Source organism: Sus scrofa, chromosome 17 (genome assembly GCF_000003025.6).
Source record: "Sus scrofa isolate TJ Tabasco breed Duroc chromosome 17, Sscrofa11.1, whole genome shotgun sequence".
NCBI lineage: Eukaryota > Metazoa > Chordata > Mammalia > Artiodactyla > Suidae > Sus > Sus scrofa.
Window position 1 is genome coordinate 56,668,302 of NC_010459.5, and position 16,723 is coordinate 56,685,024.

At 46.2% G+C, this 16,723-nt stretch overlaps 1 protein-coding gene across 1 annotated transcript; it reads right to left on the reverse strand.

Annotated features, from left to right (window-relative positions):
* On the reverse strand, positions 6,571–14,960 carry CBLN4 (cerebellin 4 precursor). Its single transcript, NM_001123092.1, has 3 exons — positions 13,388–14,960; positions 10,358–10,474; positions 6,571–7,886 (listed from the first exon to the last, which is right to left on the reverse strand). Exons 1-3 carry the CDS (start codon positions 13,676–13,678, stop codon positions 7,689–7,691), a joined length of 606 nt encoding a protein of 201 aa, NP_001116564.1. The 5' UTR covers positions 13,679–14,960; the 3' UTR covers positions 6,571–7,688.

The following is a 16,723-nucleotide window of genomic DNA, read 5'->3' on the forward strand; positions in this document are numbered from 1 at the left end:
ACAACCCTTGGAAGGGTGCAGTGTACAACCCCCACAACTGTACATGGCAGCCCGTGTATCATCCGTTGTCCTTTTAGCAAGGCTTGACCTTGAAAGAACATTATGGTGAAAGTAAGGAGGGTCACGTACAGCAGTTACTGTTTCAAAACTCCCAGAATGTTGGGCTCAGGGAACACCAACACCACACTCTGCTTTCCAGATTGTAGGATATCTACCCAGAAAGAGAAGCAGCATTTGCAGACAGGTGTGCAACTTGTAGGAATGATGAAGAAGCAGATTTGAAGCTGACCAAAAGTGGGGCACGCAGGAGGTACACGACAAGAGTGTGGTTGTTTATTCAGTGGGCACTGGATGTGCCCGAACCCCAACAGAAGGCTCGTGCCTTCTTCCCTTCCTAACAAACTTGGCCTCTCACACTCAAGAAATTGGGGATGACTTTGTAACTCTTGCCAATGGCAACTCATGGCACCGTGCCAATTTCTAGTCGGATAAGAGGACTCAGTGTTTTTTGCCTTGAGTTTGTTAACAAGCAATTCAATCAAAGAAAAGGAAATCCTGCAAAAAAATAGGACTTTTGAATGTCTCTTAAGGACTCCAGGGTTCCCTTTATAGATACTTAGAAAATATTGCCTTATCCTCTCATGTGAAGGAAAAAGCAAAGAATCCCAGCTCCCCAGAGACCAGCCCAGGGGCTTCTGAAGTTGCTCCTTAATCTGGAAGCCTCCTGAGGTCTCCCATTCTGAGGGTCTCTCCTTGGGCAGAAAGAGCTGGATGTGGCTTCCTTTCAAGCGGAAAGAACTTCCTTGAGTTACTGACCTGTAAGGAGTCCCTCTTCCCTGGAGAGAAGTTACCAAGCTATTTCAGCAGCCTTACTCTTTCTAGTCTGGCTAGTGCATTTTCTACGACAGAACCTAGTGCATTTTCTGATGCTGGCTGTGGTTCATAACAACACGTCATAACTCACTCATATAGAGGAGCTAAAACCTTTGATTGTGAAACAGCAGCCTCTTACCTGCAGAGAACTGGCCCTAATACTCAGGCAGAGAGGAGGAAAAACACAGCCCTTGAACAGAAACCACGATCAATTTTACTCCTTTCTCTTTAACTGTCAGGTCAGATAGCAATGAAATGTTATCGTTCGTTTTGTTGAATCGGTTTTTATTCTTGTATATTACTTCTTGGATTGAATGCTTCTGATACCTGGCGTTGCTCCTTTTTTTTTTTTTTTTTTTTATATTGGGGGCAAAAAGGCATGACACTTTTTCTCTGTGGTGTTAAAAATGCTCATGCTCAAAGTGAAAGCCAAGCTATTTTAAATGAAACACTCGTGGCTGTGTATGCGTCTCTAAATAGCTAAGACACTTAGGGGAAAATGGCCACACACAACTTATAAAGGAAGCTGAGTCCATTCATGCAAACACAGAAAATGACCAAAGGCCCCCCCCCCATCCCATCCTGAGACCTGAATTACGCAGAGAAGCCACTGCTGTTGGCGAAACAGGAAGACTGCCCAGTCCCAACAGTGGTCTACAGAGGATAAAATAAAGAAGAGGTTGGTTGTATCACTTAAGGCGGAGAGGTATTTTTCTCACCTGAGTTTCCACAGTGTAAATGCATTCCTTAAATTCCACGGCCAATGGTGACAGCCCTCTTTCCTCTGGGGACAGCCTAACCGGGTGATAAAGCCGCATCCTTGTCCTGGACAAGGATTTCCACAGCCGCCAGACCTTCTTTCCAGCGTCATCATCTCTGGCCTCACTGAATGCCCAGGTCACCATGCTCCTACCCAGAACAGACCCCAAGCCCGCTCCTGCTTGTCCAGCTCTCTTCCCTCTGGAAGGCCGGGAAAGAAAAACCTCTGAACAGCAAGGCTTTTTAAGCCATGTTTTCCTCTTGTCCCAGAGGGGCGGGGGTGGGGGGTGGGGGCCGTAATGGAAAATAGCAACTCAACCTGCATTAATTTCCCTGCGTTTCCTTCCTCTTAACGTCAAAGCTGAAACATGACACACAACAAACAAGCCAACAAAATTAAAAAGCCCAAGAGGATAGAGACAGAGAGACAAAGCCCATTTCTCTGCTCTCAACCCTGAGCCACAACAGTTCCTTGCCAGAGTTCTTCATCCTGCCAGGAACTAGCAGACTGATGCCAAGGTTCCTGAAAAACTCCAGTGCCTGGAAAGTCAGGGTCATTTAAAGACTTCCTTAGCTCCTAAGACCATATAGCTTCTCATCGTAAGTATCGCCCATTGGACCTAAAACTTGTCAAGAAAGGCTTCCGCCCTTGGATGAATGTTAAACCTACTGACTTGCCTACTGGAAACTGCTGGTGATGTGGTCCTTCCCACTCTCTCTCCCTCCATCTCTCTCTCTCCCTCACACACACACCCCCCTCATTGCACGGAATAGTGTCTTCCGAAGCCAAATGCCAAGTGTTCCTCAGAGGCCCCACAATCCCTGGAGAAGGATCACTTCAGTGACAAAGAAAAGCAAGATGTAACTACATCTTTATTTCAGGACAGACGCGACAGAATGAGGACTGTCACTATGGGTGTTCTCTCTTCCCCAAGTGGCCACTTTCTGTGGGTGACTTACCTCTGTCTTCACTTCTTTCCCGCAGCCAAGGTCCTCCCGGAGCCCTTCCTCAGCACACACGGTCAACACTCCCGCCGGCCTTTGCTCATCACAGAACGAGACTCTTGTGTGAAAGCCTCGCGCTCACGGCCTTTGGCCCCGTGTGTAATCAGGAAGGATAAGAGACACATGTGGGTTCCCCGTCACTGCAAAGGACATGCCCTGCACCTGCGTGGACTGAGATTATAAGCATCACCTGGGGACTCTGTGAAAGCGGTTGGAAGCCCAGCACAGGTGGTTCTGATGGAGATGGTCTTTGGGTCTCACGGGCAGTTTTTCACAAAGTTGACTGTGCTTAAGAACCGTGGAGGTGGGGTGGGGCAGAAGGGCTTGTTAAAATGCAGACGCTGACTCAGCAGGTCTGGGTTGAGTCTAAACCCCACCCCGGTTTCTAACAAGCCTCCATGATGTGGTTGCTACTGGTCCACAGGCCGCGCTTTGTGGTGGAAGGTCTCACTGTTCCATGGGCATCACCTGGGAGCGTGTTACAAACGCAGACTCTCAGGTCCCACCCCAGACCTACTGCCCCGAGTCTACATTTTATCAAGGTTCTCAGGTGATTCTTACGCACATTAGTTTGAGTAGATGACACAGGAGAACTTCAGGATCACATTCACAAAGAAGTTGTCCTCTGTAGAAAGGTCAAAGAAGGTCAAAAACCACACAAACCTCCCCCCAAAAAACAAATTGGATTCTAAGACATTTGAAACCCAGATTAAAGGCAGGTTGATCTTACAGGGGACAGAGGAACCTACTTAGAAACCAACTTCTTAAACATGCCTCGCTCCCTCCCAGAGAAAACCACAGGAATCCAACTTGAGCTACACAACTCTGAATGTGAATGGCTATTATATGCTGTCACGTCTTCCTGTTTTCATTACGTCTCTGTGGTCATTAGGTCAGCCAATTTGGGGACCAAGGGATGACTGTCATCCTGGAGACAGATGGTTTATTTTTTGTCTTTTATTATTATTATTTTTTTAATCTTTTTGCCTTTTCTAGGGCCGCTCCCATGGCATATGGAGGTTCCCATGCTAGGGGTCCAATTGGAGCTGCAGCCGCCCGGCCTACACCAGAGCCATAGCAATGCGGGATCCAAACCGCGTATGCAACCTACACCACAGCTCATGGCAACACCGGATCCTTAACCCACTGAGCAAAGTCAGGGATCGAACCAGCAACCTCATGGTTCCTAGTCAGATTTGTTAACCACTGAGCCATGACGGGAACTCCTGGAGACACATGGTTTAAATAGCCAAGGTGGACTGGTAAAGCCCAGCTCCCTTAGTGAGAAGACAAAGACCTCTGTTGCTTCTTGTGAAGATCCTAGCTGTGTTTGCTGTCTAGGGAGATCCCAGAAGGGCAGATGTCACCATATCTATAAACTCAGTACCAGCAAAGCATGTAATACAGTATAAGGGAAATCTAATCAATGTTGGTTTGAAGATGTTTATTCCAAGAGTCAAAGCAATAACTTGCTAAAAAGTAAAAGCCAGAAGAAGATATTCAGCTATCCAGGTTTCTAGAAGCCAAAAAGAAAGGAGGAAACAGCCTTAAAAAAAGTCAAAAAAAAAAAAAAATGGGAAGGAAAAGAAAGAAAAAAAAATTTGTTTAGATAATCAGGCTCCAACAGAGTCTGGAATCAAGGAGCCCCCAAAAGCACTTAGAATCAGGGCGATCCTATGCACAAGCTCCCTGTTTCCTTCAGTTTCATTTTGCGTCCGGGGAAAATGCTTGCTGCAGACAGTGGCTTGCCTTTGTTGATCAATAGATCAAGGAACAGTCAAAGGAGAGGAGGCCACCTAGAAAGGGAGGGCGCTGGCATTAACGAGGGTGGACAGGGCCAATGCAAATACTGTGTTCAATTAGCATTTTTGTGGACAGAGCAATTTCTGAAAACCGTTTTCAAGGCCCAGGACAGGCAAAGGAGCATCTGGCTCCATTTATGGAAATAATTCTGACACCACCACCTCCTGCTCCTCCAGCCAGCCCCCTCAAACTCGATTTTCCTCTTTTCATCATTCAGATCCTAATATCCCACTTCTGGAGGATACAAAAGAGGTTTAGAAAAGATATTGTGAGTTCAGAGAATAGTAAGATATTTAGAAGACAGGTTAAAAGTGTGCTTTCAACATGCTTCATTTTATCGGATGGACCCTATAAATATCAGACCTGATCATTTTTCCTTTTTTTGGTCTACTCATAAGATGGTCAGAACCAATTTTTGTGGCCCATCTCTAGCTGTGCTGTAGCTTGACCTACAGGATAAATTTGATGTATCTCTGGGAAAATAATATCCTCCTTCTGCCCTCCTTTGGCCTGAGTGACAGCTTTACGTGTTATTGACAATAGCAGGCCCTTCGTTGAGCTCCTATTTTGTGCCAGGCACTTCATATACCTTAGTTAATCCTCACAGCCATTTCTGGTTCACAAACAAAATAACGGAAGCTCAGAGAGGTGAGGAAACCTGCCCAAGGCCACAGAGCTGGGAAGTAAAGGGTATAGAATTTCATCCTACAGCCATCCAACATCCATGCTGCTCTGGCTAAACCATTCTGTTCCTTGCGGCTTTTACTCTTCACTGAGATACGGTCCTTCCAGCCATTATGTTCTGGGGACCTCTTACGCCCTAGTACCAGTTTGGAACAAGTGTCTAAGGCTTTCATTCTGACCTCATTAATCAAATGCCTCATCTCTCCACTGCGGGTACTCCCCTGTGGCAGCCCCACCCCCCACCCTCCCATACATCTGACAGCCACAGCTTCAGTGCCTTTTCATATAGATTTTCTCTTGGAGGTTCAGAATGGATTTGCATTCCCAAATATATTCACTGGAGCTTAGGCATTAAAGTCAAGCCCTTTTATGTTCAGAAAAAGAAGGGCAAGCCCCAAAGGATGGCCATAAGCATGTTTATAAAAGATACTCCACATTGGTCTTCTCTGTTAAGCACCAAACTTGCCCTGTCCTGCCTAGGTATCTCGTGAAAGCTCCAATACTCTTGAGCCATTTGCCCAAACAATGACTAATAGTATCTTTATCCAAGTATGAATCACTCTGTTGCAATGGAAAAACGCAAACCCTGAATACAGAGAACCATGGGGAAGGTTATGTAAGAGCAGGTACATTTGCAGAGGATGCAATTTGGATGAAAGTCCTTGTGCAATATTTTTTTTTTCACATTATACAATCACAGAGGAGGAAAGATTTTTGACTGAATGCCAGCTGTGGGATAACTTGCCAAGCAAAACATTGAGGATCCATTGCCAGTATCTCCAGATAATTCTTCTTGGGAAAAGAAGAGAGTCTTCCCGTGATGAATCAATGTTTTGACTTGGTGATTAATCAGAATTATACTGCAAGACCGGCCTGCGTGTTTCCTCTCACGGAATCCTGTAACCGCTTCCTCGCGGCCACGAGCTACAAAAGGGGGCCCCCCAAATTGTTTTAATTAACAACAGACCAGGAAATTGAGCCACATCTCCAGATGAGACATCTAAAACAATAGTTCCTCCTCAAAAGAAATCTGCCATCTTCTGTTCTTTAGTGTCAAGAAAGGGGCAGAATTTTTCCCAACGTCTTCAGTTTGAAAGTATTGGTTTTCCCACTTACCACTCATTCATTCACTGAGCCTCTCGTGATATTTTAGGGGAGCTTTTTAAACTTAACTTCCTATCAATAAGTCCTTCTGAAAGGAGAGTTTACTAACTTCATTGATCCCCTTTTGGCAAGCTCGCAACTCCCAGATCTGGACACATTAAATCCAGTAAAGATTTCCTAGGCTGATTCAAGAATATTCCCTCCAAGTTCAGAAAGCTTTTCTTAAACTCCAAGACAAAGAAATGAGATAAAGGAAGGAAAGGATAGGAGGGAGGGAGTTGGTGAGAAAGAGGAAAGAAATCGTGTAAAATACATATTTCCAAAACCGAAAAGACAAAACGATTCAACGAACGTATATTAACCTTTATTCTATAACAGAGACATAAATAATTGTATGAATTCATACGACCTGTACAAAAGACAAAATAAGATATTGCACTAAGTTTAGATATGGGATATTTGGATTTAATAGTAGCTGAACAGATCAATCTATACAATTTAAGGAGTTAAGGCAAAACCAGATGATACTTCAAAACACAACAGAAGGTTTGAAAAATAGGTATAATTAAAAACAAGGGTATCCCATCTCCAGTTAATGAAGTGGTCATGTCTAAGGAAAAAAGAATCCCTTAGGGTTTTAATAAAGAGGTTATTATCAATCACGTTAATTAAAGTAAGCAATAAAGTATAAGATTTCTTGTGGAGGAGAGCGGTTTCGTGGGGGTTTGAGGATTGAGCGCTTAGAATTTGGGTGAGCAACTTTTTCTGTTAGATTTATGATCTACTCTTCCTGTTAGAAAATATAACTTGGAAAATATGACTCTTTCACATATATAATTAAAATACAACTATGAAGCATTCTTTTTTACTTTAAGGAAAGTCATGTTGGTGAGCTCAGAGAGAAAATGTTCGGGCAAGCCGTTACCCTATTTGCAGAGAAGACACAAAGCCAGCAGTTACCTTAAGAGAACCAAACAAACTGATTCCAAAAGAACCAAAACAAGTGTAACCAGTGTATCAACACAGCACACAACTCTTTGGCAGTATCCCACTAATTGTTGCTTGAAGTCAGAACTTTTCGAAAGTTCTCAAATTCTCAGACCTGGCTGCTGGTCTTTGAAAATGAAAGAAACAAAATGCCACATCTGCAACGAATTCAGGAAATTAAATTCAGAATAAACTTTGCAGACAGCTTTTAATTGTTACACTTAAGCGTAGATAGGTATCGACCTCTGTGAGTCCCGATCCAAGACTGAAACACACACACACACACACACACACACACACACGTCATCTGTGGAGCCTGGTACTGGTTCAGACAGGTCTAGAATCCTTAAAGAGAATCCATGTTCACCCATGAGAAACCAAGAAAAGACATCAATCCGACGATGAGGAAATGACCTTCCAGAAACTCAGGGGTGGGCCGCCCCTCAAGGATGAATACCGTGGAGAAATCCATTCTATAGGGGGAAGACCAGAAAGCCAGAGAACGTGGAATACTGCCAGCCTCCAACCAAGTTACCTTTCTCCAGTTTTAGGTAAACCTTATCCTCTTTATCTAGGTAGAGCAGCACCCCATTCGTGGCTGCTTCGCGAGTAACGTCTTTATCCCCAGCAAAGGCAGATATGACAGGTTTTCCATTTAACATTAGGTTAACCTACAAGAGAAAAAAAAAGAAAAAAACACAATACTGCAAAGCGCTCACTAAAGTCAAAACAAACAAATGAATAAAACGAGATAGACACAGATGCACAGTAATAGAGAACAAACTAGGGTGACCAGTGAGGAGAGGGAAGCAGGAGGGGGAAGATAGGGGTCACAGGTTGAGAGGTACAGACCACTCTGCATCAAATTAAGCTACAAGGATATAGTGTACAGCACAGGGAAAGATGGTCATTATTATATAATAGCTTTAAGTGGAATATAATATATAAAAATATTGAATCACTATGTTGTACACTTGAAACCAAAATAATATTCAACTGTACTTCAATAGAAAGAAAGAAAGAAAGAAAGAAAGAAAGAAAGAAAGAAAGAAAGAAAGAAAGAAAGAAAGAAAGAGAGTGAGAGAGAGAGTGAGAGAGAGAGAAACGAAGGAAGGAAGGAAGGAGGGAGGGAGGAAGGAAGAAAGTCAGAGCATCTACAAGGGATGAGGGCAGGGGACTAACAATGTCTAAGACGACCAACCTGGTAAAATATCTGCTGTTCAGCAAATACAGCCCTTTCCTTACAAACGAGCAGACTGTGCTGGCTAAACTTAGTATGATCTTACTGAGTGGATCTTGTTTAATTAAAAAATTTTAATTTCTCCCAGAGAAATTTCCTTAAATGTCCACAAAAGAATACCATCCGCAGAGACAACCTAGATATATGAAAACCAGCTTCCCTTCAGCACATAAATCAAGCTTTCTATTTTATTTACCTCTTGTATTCAAGAGCAATTTTTTGGCAATGAAGCAAGCCTGTGGCTTCATTTTTATGCTAGTAAAAAGAGCCCCAGTGCCTTTTGCTCTGATCAACCCAAGCATGGCAAGATTCTAGCAATATCCTTGCAGGTTTACTGAGACAAGCAGTGTTAAAAATCAGTTGAAATTGTGGACTATGTGTATGTGTGGTGGTTTCTTTTTCTGTTTTCCCTGATAAGAAATGTGTATTAAAAATAATAATCACCACTACTGCTGAAGATTTTAATGATGGATAATTAACAAAGAATCAATTCATACTTATTCACTTCTCTCCATACTACAATTTTGATTACACTGTGTTAAACATTACATAAATATCTAAATATTGAGGCTTGCAAAAAGCTTTTCCATGGAAGTAAATCTGTTGACTACATACTCATTCGTGTTAAAAATAATATTGAATAAACTAGCTCTGAGGCTAATCAATTTATCTATTGACTAGGATATATAAAGTATATCTGGAGTTCCCGTCGTGGCGCAGTGGTTAATGAATCTGACTAGGAACCATGAGGTTGCGGGTTCGATCCCTGCCCTTGCTCAGTGGGTTATGGATCCGGCGTTGCCATGAGCTGTGGTGTAGGTTGCAGACACGACTCAGATCCCGCGTTGCTGTGGCTCTGGCATAGGCCAGTGGCTACGGCTCCGATTCGACCCCTAGCCTGGGAACCTCCATATGCCACAGGAGCGGCCCAAGAAATAGCAAAAAGACAAAAAAAAAAAAAAAAGTATATCCTAGTATGTATTCTATCATTCACATGGACATTATATATAATACAAACATTGAAACATTGAACACATGATAAAAAAGTTATCCTAGAGTTCCTTAGACATGTATTGGTGTTACTGAGTGTTAGCATATTTTAAGTTTGTAGGAACTAGCTTCATCATTGTCTTTGAGGGTGAAGTTCAAGCCCATCCCTTAGAAAGCATAACACAAAATATGCATTACACAAAATATATTAATTATGGAATTGCAATTGGTAAGAATTCACCAACATCAGAGTAACTGAGGATAAACTGCTTAAAGCATAAGCCTTTCTTTAAAAGTATATCAAATAATTGTTCCTTCATAGATTTATCCTCAGTGGTTAATTGTAGCTCATAATTTTTAATGATGACAGCAAATTTGTTTTATTTAACAGGTACTTGATTTCTTAAAAATTTTGGCCATGCCCATGGCATGCAGAAATTCTAGGGCCAGGAATCAAACCCCTGCCACAGCAGTGACCAGAGCCATAGCAGTGACAACACCAGATTCTTAACCCCTTGTGCCTCCTGGGAACTCCTATTTAGTAGGTACTTGTAAAGCTCTGATAGTCTTACTAGCTTTTTTTTTTTTCTTACAATTTCAAGTCATTTCTGCACATGTTTTAAAAGCAATCCAGATCCTAGAAAAAGATTTGTGTCACTGAATTTTTACTGTGTTTTTTAAGCAATTGGTTGTCATTAAGGTAACAAGTTCAATAGTTTACTTTTCTATAGGCTTCTTGTCATATGCCTTAATAGGTGTTCTTGGAAATTGTTTCAAAAATAAACTATTATAAAGATGGTTGTTAATTTTTTACAACAAAAACACATCTCTGGGGTAAATACTTAAATACATAAGCCACTACCAATACACACGGTTGTGTGGGATAGAGAAGGAACAGTTCGAAAGACATACCTGGATTGTTTGGCTCTGGTAGACTTTAATTACGTGAAAACTGAAACTGTAAATTCCTTTTCTTGGTGCTACAAAGACAGACTCCAGGGTGAAAAAATTACCCACATTTACTAGGATCTACAAATGAAAAGAACAAATAACAGTAAATTATGACAACATTCTCCTCTGTAAGTAAAATGTCTTCTTCCTTCCTTTTTCTTTCTTTCTTAAGAAAGAAAACTACCTTAAAAACCCATAAGAAATACAACATTGATTTCTATTCCTTTTTTCATTAGTGACTTGGAAAATGGATTTCCACATGGGAAGATTCTTCTGTCTTTTAAATGGCATGGGAAAAAATTAAGTAACAGCTTAATATTCATGCCTTCATTTCCAGCAAGGCCCAAGGGCTCTAGAAACATCTAGAAACTCGAGGGCTTATAAATATTAGCTTTACCTTGAGAGTCAGATAAAAGGCATCAGCCGTATATTTATAGGCCCACCCTCTATGAACATTCAGTATGTCCAGAGGTGACGTTTCCTAGCCAGCCAATCAGCATCCATGGGCTCTCTGCAGTCATTCCTGGACGCATCACACAGAGGCCTGGACACTCCCTCCACCGTGTGACATAATCCATGACACTGAACAGTTGGTGCACAGAGTGATCTGAATGCCTGGCCCTCCTCTGAGCCTCCGCCAAAGCTCTGCTAAGGTCCATGGCCATTTGTTTCATTCCAGTCCCATCTAGGCTTAATTATAATATTTTGGCAATGACTCAGCCTTTACAGGCTGCCAAAGAGTAGACTGTGAAGTAAATGGCCTTCTCGTGGTCCTCCCACTGTTAGCCACTATCCCCTTATAATTACCTGCTCTTTATTTAAAGTTCAAGGGGCAAAAATGAAGGGTGAAATAAAGCACTGGTTCCCAAGAAAACAACAGTGCATTCTGTATTCCAAGCTGTGTGGCCTGGCTCTGTTGGTTATGAGAGTAGCTCTGAATTTCAAGAAGTGAGCTCTAAGCTAAATGTCACATAGGTACATGCTTTCCTACGAAAAAGAGTGAGAACGTACAGGTGTGTGTGTATGGGGTGTGTGGGGGGGTAACTAGGGTTTCTTCCATGTCTCTCGAAGAAATAAACCTATAAGTGGCATTCAAAAAACTAAATGTCCTTATAAAGATACAGTGCCTCTGTATCAATGACAGTCTGCTACTATCTCTTTTAATCACTATATTCATGCTAATACTAAGCCTTTTGCATAATTCCCTAAAGACATACTATTACCTCTGAGCAATGTACCAGAATACAGTGACGGTCAGGTTGATGTTCCAGGCTCAAATCCCAACTTAAAACACGTGTGTATTATTGCATTCTAAGATTATACCTTTTTCCAAGGAAGCATCAGATTTCTTTCTCTGATGCAGTGATCAATGATCTTACAACAACAAAACACCAGCAAGGCAATAATCCCCAACAGAGGTTTTAGGAAGATTTGTTTAAGTACATTTGAAATAATTTGAGGTACTTAGCAGGGACTTCCTGAATCAGATACAAGCAGCAGAATTCATTAGCAATAGTGGAAATGGCTGATTAGTGTTGACTACACATAAGGCTGGATGTTGACTCTACACTGTAATTAGAGCATCCAGGCACATCGAGATTTATAACTAAATGTGTCTCCTTGTCTCGAAGATACATGACCCCCCAGAATGAAAAAACAAACCCTTCTCCTCTTCTAATTGACAGAAAGGTCATTGAAAAGAATCCACTGTAGAGGACAGCATGATGTCCACAGTATTTAATTAATGCACTGAAATACAAACCAGGGGTTGTGCCAGACTTTATTTCCATCAAGATGGAAAATACTGCACCAAAACCCCAAAGGAGCTGCTTAATTCTTTCAAAATGATAGCTACTCGATAGTAAGCCCCAGAGAGGCATTCTCTGTCTTTGGCCAGCTGGAGAGTACATTCCTTGGGAATAAATAAGTAAGGAATAGAAACGTCACCTCATCCCTTCCTTGGCACAGCCGCAGCTCCACTTAACCTGTGCTCCTGCACGTGTGGCACACAACTGTGAACTACAGAAAGGACTTTGGAATTCAAAAGGCTCCGGGTGCTGCTGGTTTGAAATGATGACCCCGGAGTCTGTTTTCAGTTTTAAGACTCAGTGCTAAGCTGCTATCCCCGGGGTTTCTCATCACCCAAACCCCAGAGCTCCAGGTCGCTAAAAAGATGCCCCAGCATTCATCAGTTCCTCCTCCATCCCTTATCCTCCTCCCCCCCAAAGTCTGTCTTTCCCCACTAATCTGCAGGTCTCTGAAAAGCTAGGAACCCGGGGAAGGGAGAACAACTCCCCAGCGCTTCCCTCGGGGAGCTCAATGCAGTTGCCCAATTCCTTTTCCTCTCCTCCTCCGCAACTTTTCTCCAAGTACCAGAGAAGGGCTTTCAGCTGCAGCGGCGCCTGCAACGTGTGCGGGGATCCGGGCGGCGGAAAGCTGGGCGAGACCTGACCCAAACCACAGCTCTCCACCCTCTTTGGCCACCAGCGAGATCTCTGCAGAGAGTGTGGACCACCCCTCACCCAGCTCTTTTTGGGGGAGAAGCTTCTCCATCTGGGAGAAACGAATCATTCATCCAGCGTCCCAAAGGGTACTGAGCGCCAGAACGGCCTCGGCGGCATCCGCAAAGGAGTCTGAGCTGGGGGCCAAGTCCTGGCCAAGGGATTTGCGAGGTCCGGGGACCAGAATCCCGCCAGCTCCTATAGACCTGTTGCTGTTAAACTTGTCCTGAGCTCTCGCCGCCGGGCTCTGCGCTCCCAGACTCTCCCACCGCCCCAGCAGCACTTTCGGAGGCCAGGAGGGAATGGGGGGCGGGGGTGGTGATGGGAGAGACACTGGAAGTTTCAGATCCAGACATCCGGGGAGGTGAATGCCGAAATGATCCCCCAGACCCCAGGCCGACCAGCTTAGCCTTGAGCAGGTAGCCCGGGTCCGAGCTGCCTAGAGAGCCCACCCCCGACTCCACATACCCCGCATCCCTCGAGGTCTGACCTGATCGAAGTAAATGATGCGCGTCTTGTTGCTCATCTCGGACGGCTCGTGGTTGGTGCTCCGCACCGCCGAGAAGGCGACCTTGGAGTTAGCCGCCCGGACCGAGATCCCCAGAGGGGAGGAAGAGGAACCCTTGGAGTCCGTGGCCGGGTTCGAGTCGCACACCACGAGGCACTTGCCTTCCAGCACGATGGGCTCGGTGTCGTTCTGCGCCCAGACGGGCAGACCGGGCAGGACGAGGGCCAGCAGCACGGCCGGCACCACGGACAGCGCCCGGCGCCCGGAGCCCATGATGAGCCTCGTGGGCAGCCGCAGCCGGCTGGCGCTTCTGCTCGCCGGCGTCGCCTCCTACCCCGGGACCCCGGAGCTCGGGAAGGTGCCAGTAGCTAGATCGACAGCGCTGCAGGAACGGCGGCGGCGGCGGCGGCGCACACACTTCCACCAATTCTGTGGTTTGAAGTCAAAGTCTCCCCTCGCGCTCTCTCGCTGGTTCTGCTACCTTTGTCCTTTAAGGAGCTCATGCAGAACCCCTACCCCACCCTCCGCCCAAGAATCAGCCCTGCCTAGGGCCCCTGCACCCACCCTTGTTCCTAGGCATCTAACAGTCACCAAACCCTCACACTCACACCTCAAAGAGGAAAATGATAATAAATTCTCACCCCAACCCAAGCACCCCCAGGTATCACGGAGCAGGAAAAACGAAGGGGACTCAAAGAAGCCACGGGTAGGTGGATGCCGAGCGGTGCCGGTGTCGCTCCCGTACGCGTCTGCCTCGCGGCAGGGACCAATTACAGAGGCAGAAGGTGTTTCCCGGACTGGGAAGAACCGGAGGCTGTGTTCATGGCCAGGACGCCAGCGACTCCCACTTTGGCTTGGTCAAAATTTCCCCAAGGCTTGGTGTCTCTCGCACGTCGGCAGGTAGGCAGCGCTAGCCAGGTCCCCAGCACGGAAAGCACAGATTCGCGGGATCAGTTCCAAGGTGCAGGGCGGCTCCGCCGGCGGGGTCCCCTCCTACCTCTGCCGCTGGACCGGAGTCCCTGCGCACAACTTTCTCTGTCCTCGCGCAGCCGGGAGAGCGCGAGGCGGGCACACGCGCGCTATTTATAGGAGCGCACGTCCGGCTGGGGTTGGCTTCCAGCTCAAGCCGCCGGCTCTCGGGAAAGGGGAAGAAGGAGTGCGGTGACCCCGGCTGAGCAGCTCGTGCCCGGTGTTTAACGCACCCCTGGAACAAGCGGGGCACACAGCGCTGCTGGCTGCCAGGGTCTGGGGCCACCCCGCCCCGGGGAGCGCGCGACGCGGAGAACGCCCAGAGAGAGGCGCCCCCCGCCCTGCACCTGCCCCAGCTCCTCGCCTGCTCGCCTCCTCTTCCGTCTGGGCCGGAGGAGGGGGCCGCGGCTCCCCTCGCCCCTGCCGAGCACGGGACTCTGCCGCCGCCGAGCGCCCTCCGAGCCGAGCGCGGCGCTGCCAGGCCCGGATGCGGAGCTGGATGGGCGGCAGCAGCCTGGCGCAGCGCGCTGCTTGGGACCTGGGGACCCGCGCCGCCGTCCCGACCGCGCCTGGCCCAGAGCCTGCCTCACCAAGCTCTGGGGCCTGGGGAGCTCCGGGAGCCTTGGGGCGGACCAAAGCCGGTGGAGGCCGCTGGGGGGAGGTGCCTGAGGCCTTCGGCTCTGGGAAGATGGGCTCGGAAACCTCAGGGCACGCCTTCCCATCCACACCGCGAACCTTCCCCAGGCAAGGCCAGAAAAAGAGAGAGGGAGTTTACTCAGCAAGAATCAGTCCTCTGAAACCTTACCCCTAAAAAAAAAAAAAAAAAAAAAAAAAAAAAAAAGCCAATCCCCCTCCTGAGAATCCAACACCTCTCTCAATGTGCTGCGCGCCCCCCGACCCAGTGCCACCCTATTGCCATCTTGGCTTCTGATTGGCATCGTTAATCTTCCTCTTCCGTAGCCACCACTAGGAGGGAAAGGTTTGTCTCTGTCTGACCAGCTGTGTGAACTTGGCCAGGTCACTTACTCTTTCTGAGAGGGAGGGACTCCACCAATTAAGGTCCCATCAGCCCTCCAGTTCTTTGATGCTTTGGGGTCACATCACTCCCTTCCCAAATTTCCTTTAAACTCCCAGCTGCCAGGGGACAAGACCCACATCTTTAATCAAAACAGCCTCCCTGGAGTTCCTGTCCATGGCTCAGTGTTAACGAACCCGACTAGTATCCATGAGGACGCAGGTTTGATCCCTGGCCTGGCTCAGTGTTAACGAACCCGACTAGTATCCATGAGGACGCAGGTTTGATCCCTGGCCTGGCTCAGTGGGTTAAGGATCCAGAGTTGTCTCGAGCTGTGCTGTAGATCGAAGATGTGGCTCAGATCCCGAGTTGCTCTGGCTGTGGTGTAGGCTGACAGCTGCAGTTCCGATTGGATCCGTAACCTGGGAACTTCCATATGCTGTGGGTGCGGCCCTAAAAAGACCAAAAAAAAAAAAAAAAAAAAAAAAAATCACTATCAGACATTCAGAGCTCCTAGAAATGTACTGACTCATTATTCATCGAAGGGTGTTTGTTGAACAACGCCTCCTAGATGGATGGCATCCTATTCCTTCCTGAGAGAGGAACATCCTCCTTAGCATGGATTCGAGCCCCTCCACCACACAGGTCAGACTTGCACCTCATAAGGTCCTTGTGGGGGGAGGGGGGGAGCCATAGCACCACACTGCAGCTCCAATTGTTACAAGCAGAAGTATTCCTACTGGTTGATATTTCCCCAGCCCTTATCTCCCTATAATCTTGCAACTAAAGACTTGGTGCCTGCAGTCAAAGAAGCCTCCAGATTCTGCTCTGGTGGGACCAATATCACTTCTGATTGGCAGGTGCTCTTGCTGTGCTGTTTGTAACATTGTTGCATGTCACCAATCTAAGCCACAACAAAAAGGATGAACTGGTGCCTTCTGAGGGGCTGGCCATCATTTCCCCCACCCCAAGGCTCAAAGAGCTTTTCACCAGAACCCTTGTGGCGTTTTGTAACTCTCTCCTCCCTTCTGTGACAGTCGGCCTGGATAGCAGCTACAATGTCTTCTCATTTGATGCTGCCTTTTGAGGATAGGGGCTGGATCTAATTTGGTTCACCCTTTTCCCCTGTAAGGGTAAGTACTCTGCCTTCCTTGTCCAAAACAGCTCTTTAGTAACTAAGACGTGGGCTGTGCGATTTCAGGCTGGAAAGCATTTAAGGGAAGAAAAAAAAGAAAAAAGCTCTGTTGATTATAGAGTTGTTAAATAGTCAATAACACAGAGTTGGCTTCTCTAACAACCCCAATATATTCTCTCTGCATCCTTTTCTTCTCTAG